The 18,286-nt window shown below is 46.3% G+C and overlaps 1 protein-coding gene across 1 annotated transcript in view; it reads right to left on the bottom strand.

The window, feature by feature from the left end:
- The window catches only part of MBOAT7 (membrane bound acylglycerophosphatidylinositol O-acyltransferase MBOAT7), a 118,513-nt gene that overhangs the window by 91,472 nt on the left and 8,755 nt on the right, over positions 1-18,286 (bottom strand). Inside the window, exons 2-3 of the mRNA XM_085616362.1 lie at positions 9,241-9,323; positions 4,801-4,930 (exon numbers count right to left, since the gene is read on the bottom strand). Coding sequence (XP_085472488.1) covers positions 4,801-4,930; positions 9,241-9,316 — 206 coding nt within the window. The 5' untranslated portion in view covers positions 9,317-9,323. The remainder of the gene's footprint in view (positions 1-4,800; positions 4,931-9,240; positions 9,324-18,286) is intronic.

The following is an 18,286-nucleotide window of genomic DNA, read 5'->3' as shown; positions in this document are numbered from 1 at the left end:
GCCAATGATCTTCGTGGTAGCTGCGGAGGCGCTCAAGTTCGCGAGACAGGCGGAGAGGTCGCAGCGGGGACGGCGAGAAGGACAGGAGACTCCACCGATGGGCCAGCTAAGTGACATTGAGTAGTGAGGACAAAGTTGTGCTGGTTTCCCCGACCGCTGGTGCGCCAGGGCACCGGTCAGCGTGAGCGCTAAGTATACCACTTGCTGATGCCTTGGGGGATCCGGAGTCCTGCTGGGGGCGGGGGCGGTGCAGGGTAAAGGTGGGGAGATAGTCGGACTTGTTGCAGAGGCCGTTTCTGAACTTTGGCAGAGATATAAAGGGGGAGAGCAACTGGGCTAGCCCCGCTGTAAGCAGACAGACTGAGTACATATAAGGCGGACTTGTTCGGCCACCCTATCGCTTCTCGATAGGGGAGTATGCCGGTGACCCCATGCCCTCGTAGGGATAATTCCCGGGATGCCACTACAAGACTGTTGTTTTTGGGATGGGTGGTGGGGGGCAAGTGAATCTCAACCTGATTGGGGGGTTGGAGTGGGTGGCGGGGGGGTTTGGTTCTTGTTGGGTAGTTATTTTCCACTGCACTATTTTACTGTACCACTGTCTACTGGTGCAGCCCTGGCGCTGGCCGAAGCCATGTTGTTATTGATTGCTGTCCATGATGTACGGGAGGTTTGCATGCAGGCCCAGAGCGGGATACAACGAATGATCACATGGCTGCGTATGACACACCCATATACGCATACATGATCATCGCAAAATACGACTGACCCATGCACATTTGGCGCGGCACCAGATCGACATCTGTTTCCTACAGGAGACACACCTGACACAGACTGCTGGGGAGAAACTTAGGAACACAAGATGGGGAGAAATCCACACCTCAGGTTGCTCCAGCTACTCCAGGGGAGTGGCAATTCTGATTCGGAGGGGCCTGCCCTGGCGCACCTTCAAGGTGTATGCCGATACTGATGGGCGCTACGTAATCTTGATGGGGCAGTTATTTCACATGCAGATCACACTAATTAACACGTATGGTCCTAACACAGACGACCCTGATTTTTTTCGGCATGTCTGGCACAAGGCACAGTCACTAGGTGGGGGGGCATGTATATGGGGCGGGGACTTTAATGTAGTGCTCTCGCAGGAGTTAGACAGGGTAGGGGCTGATCGCATACATCACCCACATGCGTCAGATCTCATCCGGGGCCTCATGGCGGATTATCATCTACTGGACTCGTGGCGAGCGTTACATCCAGAGATCAGGGAGGGCACCTGTTTCACCCCACACAGGGGGGCCTGGTCCAGATTGGATTTTTGGCTATTGACCCCACACATACATGCATGGGTGTCCGCAGTTACTCACAGGGCGCGTACCCTTTCTGACCACTCCCCGGTTGAGCTGACGTTGCACGTCCCAAAACCATACATAACGCCCTTCACGTGGCGATTACCGGCACAGGCCCTGACGGACCAGGTCTTTAGGGAAGAAATATACCAACACATAACTGAATATTTTGAGCAGAACACAGGTTCTGTGCAATCGGTGGGCATCCTGTGGGACGCATTTAAGGTGGTGGTAAGGGGTCATTGCATCGCGGGGCAGGCCGCAGTCCTGAAGGCAATCCGGGGTGCACTAAAGCGGCTGGAAGACAACATACATGATCTGGAGGTGCGGTATTGCTCGGATCTATCGGCGGCAACATTGGCGGAGACACGAGCCAAACTTACGGAGTACCAGGCTGAAGCAGATAGGGAAGTTAAATTTTTGACTAAACACGCGGTTGCCCGCAGGTATGGGGAGGGAGACCGCCCGGGTAAAACACTCGCCCTCCTGCGGCGATCACAAAGACCTTCCCCCTTTATATCCTCAGTGGAGACACAAGGAGGTGGACAGGTGCACACTCCTCCAGAAATCCTAGACACCTTTCGAAATTTTTACAGAGACCTGTACCGTGCCCGGGGAGTGCCTCCGATAGAGGAGTTGGCTGGTTACTTGGATACGATACAGTTAATTTGGTTCAATGCGTATCAAAAAGGGTATTTTGATCGCCCCTTCACGGTCGAGGATGTTAGAGAAGCAATAGGCTCTCTGTCAGCCGGGAAGGCGCCAGGGCCAGATGGTCTACCGGCACAGTTCTATAAGGAGTATGCTGATCTCCTGGCCCCCAGACTGTTGGCAGTCTATACCGAGGCGGTTGAGGGGGGCATGCTCCCAGCATCGATGAGGGAGGCTGTAATTATTGCCCTCTTGAAACCTGAAAAGGACGCCAAGCACTGCGATTCCTATAGACCGCTGTCTTTGATCAATACTGATGCGAAGATCTTTGCAAAAATGCTCGCAACGCGGCTACAGCCGGTGCTGCCGCTTATGATCCGCCCGGATCAATCGGGCTTTGTGCCGGGCCGCTCGACCTCTCAGAATCTTCGAACACTCTTTGGAGTACTACACTATTTGGCCCCACATTTTAAGGCGGTGGCGGTGCTGCTGGACGCCACAAAAGCGTTTGATTCCCTGGAGTGGGGGTTCTTGTTCCCCTTGCTGCAGCGTATGGGTGTAAGTGAGGCTTTCATTAACCATATTAAATTACTGTACACTGACATCACTGCTCGGGTTAGAGTAAACGGGCTTGTTTCTGAGCCCTTTGCCATTGGGAGAGGTACAAGGCAAGGCTGCCCGCTATCGCCCCTGCTGTTTGCGATCGCCACAGAGCCCTTGGCGGCCCGCATTAGACAACATCATGCAAACAGAGGCATTGGTTTTTCGTCCAGGGCACTAACCGTATCACTGTACGCGGACGATATCACTCTATACATGATAGACCCGCAGGAAAATCTTTCCCCCATGACAAATGAACTGCTGGAGTATGGCCGGCTGTCGGGAGTAACCATAAATTGGGAAAAGTCGGTCATCCTGCCTCTGACGGCCGGGACCTCACGCTTTACCCCGGACTGCCCGCTGAAGTGGACTGACGGTCCGGTTAGATACCTGGGAATATGGATAAGCGCTGATATGCAGCAATTATGGTCCGAAAATTATGGACGGGTGTTGCGCTGGGTGGAAGAGAGGGTCGGCCGCTGGAAGCATCTTCCCCTTTCGTTGGCGGGAAGAATTGCTGTGGCCAAAATGGTCATCTTACCTAAGCTCCTATATTTATTTGTCAACATACCGCTGCCCCTGAGTGCTAGCTTTTTGCGCCAAGTGCGCTCGCTGATGGTGGAACTGGCGTGGGGGGGAAAACAACCGAGGGTGTCCTGGGAGACCCTCACTCTCCCGCAACGACAGGGGGGCCTGGCGGCACCGGATTTCTCGCTCTATGCATACTGTGCGCAGGCACAGTTTCTGCACTACTGGGTGCACCCCACGCCGTTTCAGCCACATGTGGCGATTGAGACGGATAGGGCGGCACCACTGCCGCTCGCCGTGGCGGTCTATGCACCCCACAAGCATAGATGCACCGAAATCGACCCAGTGCATACCATTAGGTGGGCCTGGGATGGACTGAAGCGCAGGGCCGGGCTGGACCTTCTATACACCGGATCGATGCTTCTACGGGGGAATCCGATGTGGCCTCCGTTGCAACACATGCGAACTGGGGAACGGGCTGCGGCACGGGGACTTCACACAGGGGGGGGGGGGGGGGATCTGTTCCCGGGGGATACCTTCCTCACACGGGAACAGTTATGCGGGGAGGACGCCCCAACGATGCTTGACACGCTCCTTTATTACCAGCTCCGCCACACATGCAAAAAGCTCTTTCCTACATTTCCGGCACTACCGCCGGATTTCCCTGCCCTGGAGAATGTGCTGACGGTGAAATCGGGACGCAAGCTCATATCCCGACTTTACCGGAGTCTGCAGAACAGCAATCCCGTGGTGACCCCGGCGGCGCGTGGCAGGTGGGCCGCGGAACTGGGTGCCGAAATCTCTGATGCACACTGGGATCTGTGATGTGGGCTCCTTGAGATCCTATCCCCCAACTACAGGCTTCGCCTGATCCATTTCAAATATATCCATATGATGTATCGCACCCCAAGCCGGCTGCACCGCATGGGCTTGAGAGAGACAGATGCCTGCTGGCGCTGCGGAGCTCGCGGGGCTACATTCTTGCATATGGCGTGGGACTGTCCCACACTGGCATCCTTCTGGACAAGGGTGATAGAGCTCATATGCACAATAACTGGCCTGCTGATCCCTTGTGCTCCGCCAGTAGCACTACTAGGCATTCTACACATGATCAAACCCAAGCACCGGAAGCTACCTGCGATGCTAATTTTGCTGGCCAAGCGACAAGTTGCAATGCATTGGGGGGTGGCTACGTCGCCTAGTATAAGGGACTGGGTAAAAAGTGCAGCATATTGTCAAACACAGCTTGCTTTGTACTGGGAGCTCATGCCGGTACGTTCACGGCCGAAAGACATATGGGAGCCTTTTGTACACTGGCTGGCACAAACTACGCTCCAGGCGCTGTGATGTAATGCTCCTTGTGGGAACATGCGGGACGCAGCTGGGATGTGGGTAGACGTTGAGACACGTGGGGGTATATCGGGGATTTGAATGGTGCATGGGTGGTGACAAAGCTGCGGCGATTAGATCTGGCGAATGCTGTACCTGCATACTGAAGTGGACAGTGCTGACCCTATAATTTGCTGTGGGCTGGTGGGGGGCTGTATTGTAGATAATATGACCTGTGTTCACAGCAGTGAGTTGTGTTGTTATTTATTGTTTAAAAATGCAAATAAAAAGAATAAAAAAAAAAAATTGGGAGGTGAGCGATAGGAGGAAGCATGCAGGGCCTTACCTTGGGGTGGCCCTCAGGATCACCCACGTCCCGAGTATGGAGACAACAGAGTGAAGGATATGGATATGGCAGGTTAGTAGCATTAGGAGGACACCAAGAGCACCCCCGCCAACCTGCTTCACCCAGGGACCTGCAGAAAAAAAGTGAAAACACATTAATAAGAAAGCAGGATTGTGTGCACGTGGCCGAAAACATGCAGGGAGATATGTAATCATGAACAAAGAAAGGAACACAAAAGCAAGACCAAGAGCTAGGACAAAATGCAGAAATCAAAAAGGTATAAACACAACATTGAACAAAGGACAGGAACACGCAAGTAAAACAATAGAGACAAATATATAGAATGGAGCATAAGGACTGTACATGTGTATAGCAAAGGGCAGGCTCTAGAACCCTGGAAGGGAACACAAGTATAATGCAGAAGACAAGATGAATACATCAGAGGTATAATCAGGATTAAAGTACAAGTCACGTACAAAAGAACAGAGACCCGACACGTGCACAATGCAGGGATTTAGATGCATACTCAAGACCTATACACAGAACAAGAAAAGAGATAACGCAAAAAAGCAACAAGTGTATAGCAGACGTCAAACTGATGACTATTCTGCTAGCAGTATGCATTCACTGGACTTGACTGCATCAACGGAGAAGTACTGATTCTAGGACATAGCCACCATGCTCAAAATCCACGTACATCAACAACAAAAAAAGCAACAAAAAAGTTTAAATGGAGACAAGCTTTTGTACCTGCAACAGCATAATTTGCAGTCTACTCTGCAGAAAAGGCAACACTACCTAATAGTTCTCCACCCATTAATCAATAAGACAAGGAAGATTGAATTAGAATTGCAACTAGCCTCTCAGCGTTTGATCAGCCTTGACCCGCCCAGCCTCCTCCTGGTGCAGTACCTGGTCAGCTCTCCTCCTAATGGATATACTACAAAAAATAAGACTACTTGGTCCTCCTTCAAAATCCCTGACGAAATTGACAACCTCACAATTATGACTTTAAAAAAAATCCTCTACCATTTTAATGATCCTCTGCCAGCTAAACTTGTCAAAGAGCTTAGATCTTCCATACTCCTTTTATGGACAAAGATTAGGAAAGCATCTCTCTCTCTCTCAGGGCATGGTCCCCGATAGCCTAAAGATAGGAGAGGTACCCCAGTTTATAAAAAAGAAAACTAATGCTGACCAGTCTGACCCCTGACAATTTTTGCCCAATCTCCAACATCCAGACGCTAGCAAAATTTCTGGAGAAATGTTTACATCCGCAGCTCTGCAACCACATTGAACACTTCCAACTTCTAGATTGATAACAATTTGGTTTCAGAACTGGTCATAGCACTGAAACGGCTCAGACTCATACCTTCGAGGATGTCCTGAGAGTGCTTTATCAGAATGATTCCAGTCTACATCTACTTCTTGATCTCTCATTGGTGTTTGATACGGTCAAACAGGACAACACGATTAACCTCTTAGTAAATAGGATGGGGTTATCTGGTCCAGTTTTAAACTGGTTTGCTTCATTCCTTCAAAGCAGAACTGAGCGAACCCGAATCAACCATTCCTTAGCTGACATTACACCGATAAAAATTAGAGTACCCCAAGGTTCCACACACTCACCCACACTATGTAACTTGTTCATGGAACCTCTTACGGACATTTTAAAGAACTCAAACATTTATTACCACATCTATGCTGATGATACACAATTGTATCTGAAAATGTCCTCAACTGAAAATATCAAAATACTCAAATTGCACTGTGTTGAAAACCCAACAATGGCTGAACCGCAATCAATTCATGCTCAACACCCTCAAAACTGAATTCCCTTTGATCGCACCCCACAATCTCTCGGCCCCCGTAGAAGATTGGATCAAACACCTCTCTACTGCTCCCACCACATTGACTCCACTCTATCTCTAGGCATTACTCTGGACAAACATCTTAATATGCAAGATCATATTAGTGCAAACATTAGACGAGCCAGTCACCAAATTAACATTCTAAGGAAATTCAGACCCGCCCTGCCTGCCCCCTATGGATTTTCAATTAGCAGTACAATCTGTGGTCATCTCCCGATTAGATTGCAAGAGTGCCACTCTTGCTGACCTTCCCAAAGTAAAGTTGGCCTTGTTAGAGGCCACACTGAACTCAGCTGACAGACCTTTTAGGAGAATAGACCACATGATTCCAGACTTAAAGCATCTAAATTGGCTACTGCATGAAGCTAGAATTTAATTAAATATTGCATGCATGATGCACAAGGCCCTCCACCATAATACTCCTGTATACTTGGCCAAAATACTTGAGTTATCCGGGAGCCATCACAACTTAAGAAGCACTCCATTCCTTTTATTGAAGCCACAGAAGGTAAAAGAATATATGAAAACCTACAACCACTCCGTCTCCGGCCTAGCCCCCAGAATTCAGGACACTAACTCCTGAAATTAGGACAAACCCCTCGATTATCTATTCTCTAGGAGCCGTGATCCTTCTTCAGCTAGCAATGGGTGGACTCCCGAGGATCTTTGAACTGATATACATAATGATATACTGTAAATATGTAACTCCATGATTATTCCTCCTCCGATTGTCATTTGTTTTTCTCTTTTGTAGGAGTGGATTGCTATATGACCAGCACTCGAATACCGGGACAGGTCACGTAAGCGCTATATAAAACTCCATAAATAAAACAATTAAAAAAGTAGGAAAGAAAACTGAATATGTCCACAATACAGAGAGCAACCAGTGTTCACCCGGCCCAGAACTCAAGGAGGGCACCCATGCAGAAGGTGGACAGCAGCATGTAAACACATAACCCATGTCCAGGATCAGGAAGTAAGGTGCCTTAACAGAGTTTATAATATGTTACACAGGTTACAGGGAAGTAGGCAGAAAGGTGCACACTATTTTCATGCAACTAGAGCATAAGCGGTTTGTATTTAATTTAAGTCAACTTGTCCGTAAAATGTGCTGCCAAGACTCGAACCCAGATCAAGTGCACTACCAAGTGCGCGAGGTCAGCATCCCAAGCTTACAACTTTGACACTGTAGTTAAACTTAGAGGGTGTGTTAGCCTTTCGGTTCCTCAGTGTTCAAAACCCTTATTGCTAGAAGTACAGACCTTAAAACCCAATTCATATGTTACAAAAGATATACGTATACAAGGTATACAAGACCACATGCTTCCCATCTACACTGAGCTTGTTATAAACTGGTCAGAGACCAACTGGTTTAAAAGCGAATCACATGATTTCCCATTTAACCAGTACCTGAGGAAGGATGTGGCTGTCACATAGAAGAGGCAAGTGTACAACTCTGCTGATCTACAAGAGGCAATACCTGCCGATAAAATCAGACTGATCCTTCTATGTTAGGACGTGGACTTAGTCTTTCTTTAATGCATGGCTCCTTACTGTCAAGTTCTAAAATATTTAAGCTATATCTGCACTATCAAAGAAAGATGAGACCACCAACCAAAACCTTTTTGCAATCCCATATAGTCCAAAATAGTAGAGGTTTGACATTTTCCAAAATAAAGGATCTGAATATTGTAAAACAAAGACATGAAGTAATAGTTGCTGTCCTACCTATGAGGTCCCACTTACAGTTGTACAAATGAAAACAGACTATTACTATTTCCCAAAGAAGCCAAGACCAGACCACATAAGGCTTCTGTTGAAATCTTACGAGATTGGGATATACCCAGGACAGCCTTGAAAAGGCCCTGGGCTTAATGGCATCGGGCAAAACACATGCAAGACGTTTTTTTCTCTTACAAAACTGTTTAACAATGAATGTAAACTGAACTTTGTGCATAGTATAACACATTCCAGACAAATAAATCATCTATTTTATACTGAATGTGGATCCTTTATTTGTTTGAAAAATGTCTATAAAGTCATTTGGGCTCTATAAGGTTACAAGAAGGATTTTAATGGGTGCTAAGGGTCTCACACTTCTTCCAACTCTACAAACATTTTAATAAAAGGTCATTCAGCTCAACTACAGTACCCACACAACAAGTGAAAATTCTGGTCTGCTTTCCTTGATCTCCAATCCATTATTTCCAAAACAATATATATGTAGTATCAAATTTACTGGAAACCAGTGGGCCAATGCATAAATAAAGGATTATGATGATGTGTATGGTCCGAACATGGACTCTGCATGGAAAATACCTGTAGAGATTGAAGCTACCTTACAGCAGTCATGCTAAAAAGATCACAACAAAATCCCTTCCCTCCTAAAGCAGAACATCTAGCATTGATAGGCCCTTAATGAGGATTCTGCTGTCCCACATTTAAAATAAACTATGATGTCATATTCCCAGCAACACTGCATTATCTTGGGTAAGCATGCATACACAAATATACCATGCATCCTCTAACTTGCCCCAACGTCCCAAACTGCAACAGGCTGAACACTCACTAGCATTCTTGAAGAGGAAGCCCACTGGTATGGCGGATATTAGGATGGCTAGGTACTGGAGCTCTTCAGGTGACATTATGGCACTGTGACAAAAATAAGAAACAATAAAATTAGAATCGGTCATTAGAAAAACTAAACAGAAGTCTCCAAAATGAGAGAGCTATTGCAGCTCACAAGAGGAAAACGTGAAGGAGAAAGCATACAGAATCTAACACACCAATGCTAAGCCGGTTAACTCCTTCAAAAGACACCCTGGAAAACAAGGAAATACATTTTTTAAATTTCACTGCAGTGTGTTTCTATAGCTGTTTGGAACAGTAATAAAATACACTTTGTGCTAAATGCAACATTGAGAGTATCATTGATTTCTTCTTAGGTACAGCATGGGCATCAACGGTACAAGCTTCCCTAAAGCACAAGTCCAAGCACTAAAAGCAGCTGTGTGACTTTACACAAAGTACAGAATATTGGGTAAATAGCGTGTCGCTGGGGGAGGGGGCGGGCCCCCAAGTTTAAGGAATGGTTGCATGACCTGACGTATAGCCAGGATCAACTGACACGGTACGCGGAGACGTTGCCAAGAGCCTCGAGACCCTCAGACATATGGGCCCCTCTCCAGAGATACCTGATAGCCCATACAGAGGATCCCTGGGTGGGGGTGGGGGACTGCCGCACACACTGGTCGACCCGTGCAAGCACTGTCCGCTGCCACGCTCCGCTTGTCTGTACCCTGTGCACTACACTAGCCTGGGGGGGGCCTAGGTTGCGAAGGGGGAAGGCCTGGGCGGAGGGGCCTGTTGATGGAGTGCCTTGTTTCTTGATGTCTGTAACTACATTGGATGTATAGATCGACGGCGGGCTGCAAGTGTCCCATATTGGACGGTATTGAGCTATGTAACCCCTGACCGGCAAGTGATATTGCTCTGTTTGTTCACTTGATACATTTATAAATAAAGTTTAAAAAAAAAAAAAATGTAGTTACAGAATAGGCAGCAGCATAGAAAGTCTCACACACAAAGACCCATATTTCATTGTTATAGGGAGACCACCACCCCCATTTAAGTTTACAAAAATATAAGAGGATTAACGGTTTTCCCAAGGGGTTCAACATACAGGCACTGCAGTCAATAGCAATCTTGCGTTTATACACAAAAATAAATTAACACAATTGTTAAAAGGGGCTTGACTATCTGTTGACAGACCTATTGTTCCCAATACAGAATAGGTTCTTGGAGTGGGTTTTGGGTCCGTTCCTTTCTCATTTTTGGATAACCTTATTGCCCATTTCAGCTGTCTGCTCCCGATTGGACTGCTTTTTTTGCACTAGTCCTGCCCAGGGGGGGCAAGGGTGGAAGAGATTGGGGGGGTGGGGGGGGGTAGGATTTCTGTTTACAGTGTTCTAATTAAGGAGTTCTAACCTTCCTCTAGTGTTGCCAGATTGGGCTATTTCCTGCACAAATGGGCAATACTTTTTGTATTTGTGCAGGGAAATTACTCTCCTGTCGGGGTGCATAAATTTGGATTTTATTATGACCTATACAGGTGAACAACAAAGTCAAAAACGTGCCTCCAAATCATAGTGTTGTTTAAGAACTTGTGAAGCCATCCTCCATTGTACGTGTACTTCCCCAAGCCCCTCTTGCCTACTCTCCGTTGCCTTTGTGCTTGTCCGTGTGCTTCCCCAGCCCCTCTTGCCTACACTCTGTTGCCTGTGTGCTTGTCCATGTCCTTCCCCAATCCATCTTGGCTACTCTCCGTTGCCTGTGTGCTTGTCCGTGTGCTTCCCCAGCCCCTCTTGCCTACTCTCCGTTGCCTGTGTGCTTGTCTGTATGCTTCCCTTGCCCCTCCTGGCTGCCCGATTGTCCGTTTGCTTTCCCTGCTACCCGCCCTCCATTATCCATATGCTTGCTCGAGGCCCTCCTGCCCATGTTGTGTTGTCCCTGTGCTTGCCCCTGTCCTTCCCACCCACTCTCTGTTGTTCATGTGGGCCTCCCTGACCTGTCCTCTTCCACTGGCTTCTCTCCCTCCCTCTGTGTTACCTCGTCCCCCCAACCCACTCCCTCCTAAGTTTGTTACCGAAAACTGTGGAGTAGGTTGCTAAATGAGGCAACATGAAGCAAGGGAGGGCAGGAAAGAAGGATACCATGGTGGGGAAGGACAGACAAGGGAGGTGGGGTGGGGGAAACACATAGCTAAAAATACATTTTATTGATTTATTTTTAGAAAATACACTTTTTTTAAATCACCTTTAGCCGCACCGCTGAACAGCATGGCTATAAATCATTGTGTCTCACAGTCGAGACCTAGTGGCTTTGTTAATGCTGGTTTTATTTTTCACTCAGCAATTCATTGGACTGCATGTAATTGTGCTCTTTCTGCCTGCTTTTTATTCTGCCTCCTCCTGCGTGCCAGCCATGCATGCGTGTGAATGGCAAACAGCAGTGGCAAATCTAATACACTTGCCTATTGGAGCCAGGGCTTGGCCACTGCTTTTTAGGTCTCGACTAGCGTTGCAGAGCACGCGCTGCTCGCTTTGCGAGGCATGCAGTATTCACTATAGTGTGGAAGCTTTGTGGAAGCTCCGCCCACTCTCAGCCCTTTTTTGTGATTGGCTTGGATTCTAAATGCTGCCTTCCGATTGGTTTTAGGCTTGTTAGTCCCTCCTCATGACGACCATGTTGTCATTTGTATCCTTCCAAGGCTACTGGCCCCTTTACTCCAAAGACTATTTTCCTTCCCCGTCTCCCCCTCCCCACCCGCCACCCCCCGCAGTACGTGACTTCTCCCCCCCCCCGGCACCTCCCCACTCCCCTTCGTGGCTTCTTGCATGCCCACACTCCCGTTATAATACAATAAGTCTCTCGTAAATGCGAGTCCTATTGCATTGCAAATGCTTGTTTGTTACATCAGTGCCTATTCATATAGAACCATCAGCTAAAGAATGAAAAGTGCATCACTTTCCATGGTGCTGCATTATGCACAGAGACATATTGTATTAATCTTCGAGGTCGAAATAATACAAGCGACTTACGTACTACTGGACGGATTCTCAGTGCTCTATGACAGAGTGAATTTGCTGAATCTTAGAACCTTTGCTGAATCTTAGAACCTTTGCTTTTGAACCTCTGGTTGCTTTAGCAGCAGCATTCTCTATAAATATCCAAAATTAGGAACAAATGGACAAACAAACAAAAACATAAGCATTACCCCTGCCCGGCAGAAACTATTTGGACCGAAATTTCAGCTGTACAATCTTTACAGCATTAGAGACCAAAGTAACAAAGGGGGCAAATGTTAATGTTGCAGCAATGTGCGTGCATCTGAAACACGAGGCCGCAGGTTTAAATACCAGTGAGCTGGCTCAGTCATTCATTTAAGGATAACAAAATAAAAATAAACATTGGTCAAGCCACTAGATCTCACCTTTTAAACATATTGGCTTTGTGAATAGTTTCTAGTTATGCTGTACAGCATGCCCTTTGCTGTGCAGGATGTCTAAATAGGGAGGATAAAAGCCTATGACACAGCTGGCGGCATCATTTTGTAAGTGCGTATCACACATGTGCACTCCTACAAAATTATGCCAACACATTTTTCCCCTATTTATTTGCCAATCCGAGTTGGACTGGCATATAAAAAGAAAAAATGCACAAAATCACTTTTTAAAGTGTGGGTTAGTGGGAGCAACATGGAGGGCGGTGGTGGAGAAAAGAAGCAAAAGGCAAGAGAGCAATGTAGCGTGGCAGGGGAGAAGCACCCACCCTGAAAGTAAGCGGCAGGGCATGAGAGCGAGTGCAAAATGTAGCGGTAGGGGAGAAGCACTAAGGTAACAGTGAGAAACACAGAGTGCAAGGGAAGAAATGACAGGAGGGAGATAGCTGGAAAACACATGTACTCACTTAAACAAAAAGAAAATAGTGGTGCTTGAAAAGCAAGAAGTAGAAGCATAGAAGTCAGCAAATCAAAGGAGATCATAAATACACTTTGCTCCATGGGAGAGACAAACACAACATTGACAAGTTGGACACAAATAAAAAGAGGGCAAAGAGAGTGACAGGAAAGCCAACCAACGGTAAGGAAAAAGAGGGCTCCAAGCCGCTGTATGTTCTTGATAAGCCCTCAAAAAGTCTTTCCCAACAAGACAGATGTGCTATTTAGAGGGCTCAACCTAACTAGTTTATTGATATTAGGAACTGCTGAACCACTAGACTATGGCAGCAGGTTTTTTGATAAATACAAAGAAACAAAGTAGAATGGCACATGGAAACAGGTGTGTTTCTAAATTTCTCAACTTGATTCTGCAGTTCTCTGTTATTAGTCATTGATATCTGCTCTCTAGAGCAGCTCCTTTTGCTCTACACCTTTTCGCACATTTTTAGGTAGAGCCTGGGCAGCGCAGGGGCCGCTGCGAGGCATGCAGTAGTGGAGTATGGCTTTGAAGCACTGCCCACTCTCCGCCTATATTTTTAATTGGCTTGTGACATTGTCCTCCGTAAAAGCTGGATTCCGAGTCGTTATTCAGCTCGTTAGACCCTCCTTGGTATAACCTTGTCTGCATTTGTTACCCCTCATAACGACTGGACCTTTTACTGGTGGTGTTGCATGGTTTGCTTTGTAAGTCAATGAGCAGCATTTTCTTTAATTCTCTACGCCTATTCCACCCATGACATCGCAGCACCCACACGTTTTAATAGTACTACTTTAATCTAAATTACAGCGCGGTCCTCTTTAACTATAGTGGCCGCGCTTATTTGATTATTTAATATACGCACAGTCTGCTTTCACTTTAGCGGCGGCGCTTATTTAATTACAAGCACGGCCGTTTTCACTTTAGCAACCACGCTAAAGAAGCTTTCGAATTTTTTTTTTTTGCCTTTTGGGTGAAAGCAGCATATGCGCTTTCACTTTAATGTTGGCTGCACCCCTTTGTTTAGACGCTGCTCACTGTAACCCGAATACGCGAGCAGCGTCTAAAAAGGGGTGTGGCCAACATTAAAGCACTCTCGCATTTGCAAGAGTTTGAGCTCTTGGCGTTAAAAATAAAAATGTCTTTTATATACGAGTTGCTTTTAAAACACATAAATAAAAGGCATTGTCATTTACAATAGCAATTTAATTCATACGATTAAAATGGCTGACATGAATGGTGACATTGTTGCATAAATAACCATCTGGTACTAATGGCCTAAGCAACTGATGGGCCAGCATCTTGGACCCCAACCGACACAAACAGTTGGTCAGTATAGCATAGGTTCACAGTTCCAGAGGATAAAAGTGCACCCGAGGTCAAAATTCTTTAGTGCATCCTCAGCCAATTTACTACCAGGAAGACGAAAATGTTGCTAAACAATCTAAATTAGGACATTGCCATCCTATGTTTTTCGTTTAAAAAAATAGTAGTATATCCCGCTTCCTTGCTAGGGTGGTACCATCCATACTGCTTATAGCAGGAGGAGCCTTGCCAACTAGGGAGATGTGGTGTGAATGGTGGTGTGAATGGCTGTGGAAAGAAGAGCACAACTGTTCCTTACAATTGCAAAGACAAACAACGCAGCATTTGTGTCGCTATAATGGAAGTTGTGGGAAGAAAGCCTCCCCTCCACGACTGTAGTGTAGTGGGATTCCCAAAATGATCTCAAACAAAATCACCAGCTGAAGCCCAGAGTAGCCATTTCCTCAAATTTCTGTTACCTTTTTGCTCCCTAAGGAAGGGGAAAAGAACTATTGATGGACAGAATGCAGAACAATGTCATACATTCACCACAGTACAGAGACCTGGGCCTAAATCCATCGTTTTTTTGCTCACCATGCCATTCCAGTTTGAACCCAGCCATATGCAAATCAGTCTTGACCCTGTGCCTCATGGGAACAGTCCAGCCCGAACTGGCAAGCCAGATCCTCCCTGGACTGGAAAAAAGCATCCTAGGACCGGTTTCGGGGGAGGCTCAAGCTATGGGGGGAGAGAAAAGAGAGAGAGAGCGGGAGGGGAAGAAGGAGAGGGGGAGAGAGAGTGAGAGACAGAGACAGAGCTTTGCCACCAGTAAGAGGTAAAGCAACCACCATACTCAGGACCTGAGGCGTCACTGTCAGTTGCCTCTTCAGGGATTTATCTTACACAGGGCTGGACTGGTCGCAACAGGCATCGAGCATTTTCCTGGGAGGCTGGACGGGTGGGGCCCATGTTTTGTGGAGGGGGGGGGGGGGCAGGTAGCGGGCTTTTTGTTACTGGGGGCCGATTTTGCAGCAGTGCTGAAATATCCCTTCCATTCCCGGGGATGGTCCTACAAAATTGCCAGGGCTGCTCTGAGTACCCAATCCGGCCCTGATCTGGCACCTGGTCGTGAGTGTCAGTCTGCAACTATTTCCCAAAAATGATGTCGGTCCCAATTTCTGGGAATCCTCATTCTCACCATTGACCAAAAGGTGAATACATTTTTGTCGTACTTACTGTGATCCTCCATGGCTGTTCTTTTTAAATGCCAACTGTTTTCATTCATACAGAGGTGTCACAATCTGTTCTTGGCCTGAGACCTTGTTAATTAACTCTGGAGGTCTGAACGTCATCGACAATACACCACTCAAACTTGGTATTCGATTGCCATTTCCCTAGTCTTAGCTGTGGAATTTACATTCGGTTTAAAAACATCCCAGTACTCAGACCACCGTTGTGTGTTTTACTGCATACACGCACAGATTCTATTTGTATTTGTAAGTCTTTGTTCAATGGTTATCACTAAAACACTAAGCACTTTCCTTCTGTCGCCTTGCTATTTGATATAATGATTATTTGTACTAATTGATTTTTCTAATCAAATTGGTGTCGGCACATTCAGCGGCTGGGGCAGTGGTTTGCTGATTTATTAGGCAGCATTAATTGTTTACAGTCATTTATTTACTATTCATTGTGCAGTCTCCTGATGAATTAGCCCTTGGTGAACAACTATTTTACATATTCATATTTACCCAAGCTCCCCTGGGCATAATGGATTGCTCTAGTCTGTTATGAGTGATCAGAAGTTAGTGCCAGCACAGCCAGTCATGACTCAGGACAGCAAGCCAAAGCAGTAGTTCGAAAAATTGCTTTCTGCAACAGCATTCCTTAAAGAAAATCCTAGCTTGTCCGGGTCTCCAGCACAAAGCCTTGGTGGTGCTAGCAGCTATTAACTCCTGCCTGGGCTATGCCAATACTCTTTATATAGGCCTACCTAATATACTTTTAGACACACCGCAATTGGTGAAAAACACCGCTATTAAATGGACTCTATGATGTGATCTGTGGTGGTGTGGTTTCCGTGAAAGAGACCACACCACCAGAGCGAGGATGGAGGTGCACAGTATTCGGTCATAGCCTGGATCACTTTTAAGAATCCCAGCCTAACTTTTAGATACATCTTACGTAGCTAATAGAATCACACCTTCCAATGCTCCTAGCATCCCCCAGGCTAAAACGGAATTTTTTAAAGGCACTCCCAAATTCAATTTGGCTTTCAGAGGAAAAGGCTGCCTCGCTGTAAAACTACCCTCACCTGGAACTCTACCAGCTAACATCTGGCCTTGTCCCAGATTCATGACATTCAAATACCAAGTAAAGGTACATTTGTTTTAACTCTACGGAGTTTAAAGATCACACAGGTTAACAGAGTGCTGTGTAAGTGTAACTAGTTCGTCAGAAAGGAAGAAATTCTCAGATTGCAAGGTGCATATCGATTTTTCCCAGCAGTGTCTCCTTGCAGTGAAGAGGTCTGCTCCATCTGCCTATTCATCCGTTAACTTGTGGCCAGGTCAGCTTTCCAGTCCATAAATTTTCGACTTAAGAGGAAGGAAGGGAGACTTCAATCATTCATTGCGTGCATGCACACATGCCTTTTTCCTTACCATAGATTGTCTCTTCAACATCAGCGTGTGTGTGCGCACCCTGGCAAATATGCCTAGCAAGGTTCCCACTAAGAAGATAGAGAGCCAGATATCCTCAGCTACTTAGGGTCTAGACTCTAGAGGAAGGGTGGAGAAAGCCAACAGTGACCGTCTAACCAATTGCACAACCTACTGTTGAGTGTTCCTTTCTGCTGCTACGATGAATACACTTGTCCTTCATTCCAGCATGTTTTTCTTGAGCTTGTTGTACACCTTTTGGTCCCACAATTGTTACAGGCAGAGCTTGTGCCACAATATGCAGTTACATTTATTTGTAGTCTTGTGTAGAGTGAACCAGAGCTAGAAGGATATCAGAGCACTTTATGTGTAGTCAAAAGGCAGAAGAGTTGCAGATAGGTTGACAAGAGAAGGATTACTTACTGGAAAGTAAAGTGTTCTTTCAATTACCAGCCCAAATTCCTTCTCTGCAGTGGCATTGTAGAGTGGAATCCATAACTTGGGCCTCACGGTCTAGAAATAGACCATTTTGCTGCATTCGGTTAGTTAGAGCATCATCAATTTGTTCCTATTTGAAAGTGGTATTGGAATAATAGGATTTTTATATCTTTTTTAAGGTGACAAAGGGGCAACTGTTCTGATCGATGGGGAAATGGAATTCCAGACTCTTGGTCCCTTCCCAGAGAAGTCTTCTGAGAATCTTTATTTTCTTGAGTTTAGGAGTTTCCAGGCAGAGAAAGTCTGCAGTCCACAGTGCCTGTGAGCCGCCAAAAATGATTAGTTAGTTGACAAGATAACATCAAGATAGAGTGGCAGTGTCCCACAATTGCTCCATTAAATCCAGAAACACAGACTAAGTATCTCGAGACAAGAATGTGGTAAAAATTCATTCCTTTATTGCTCTTTAATTTTCTTCATGAAATAAAAAAAAAAAAAAACTACACAGTCGACATGCTTTGCCCATACACCAGGAGCTTACTCAAGGATTAAATTGTCAACAGATTAACCCCTTCAGTGCCCCGCCCTTTCCCCGCCCTGTGCCGGCCCCTTCATTAGCGGGCGGGGTTCATGACGAGACCATCTCGTCATGGGCACTGAAGGAGTTAACCAAAAACCAAGCCATATTATTCAGAGATCAATACAAAGCACATTACTTGGTACAGCCTCTATTGGC

Source organism: Triturus cristatus, chromosome 7 (genome assembly GCF_964204655.1).
Source record: "Triturus cristatus chromosome 7, aTriCri1.1, whole genome shotgun sequence".
NCBI lineage: Eukaryota > Metazoa > Chordata > Amphibia > Caudata > Salamandridae > Triturus > Triturus cristatus.
This window is presented reverse-complemented; position numbering and strand designations above follow the sequence as displayed.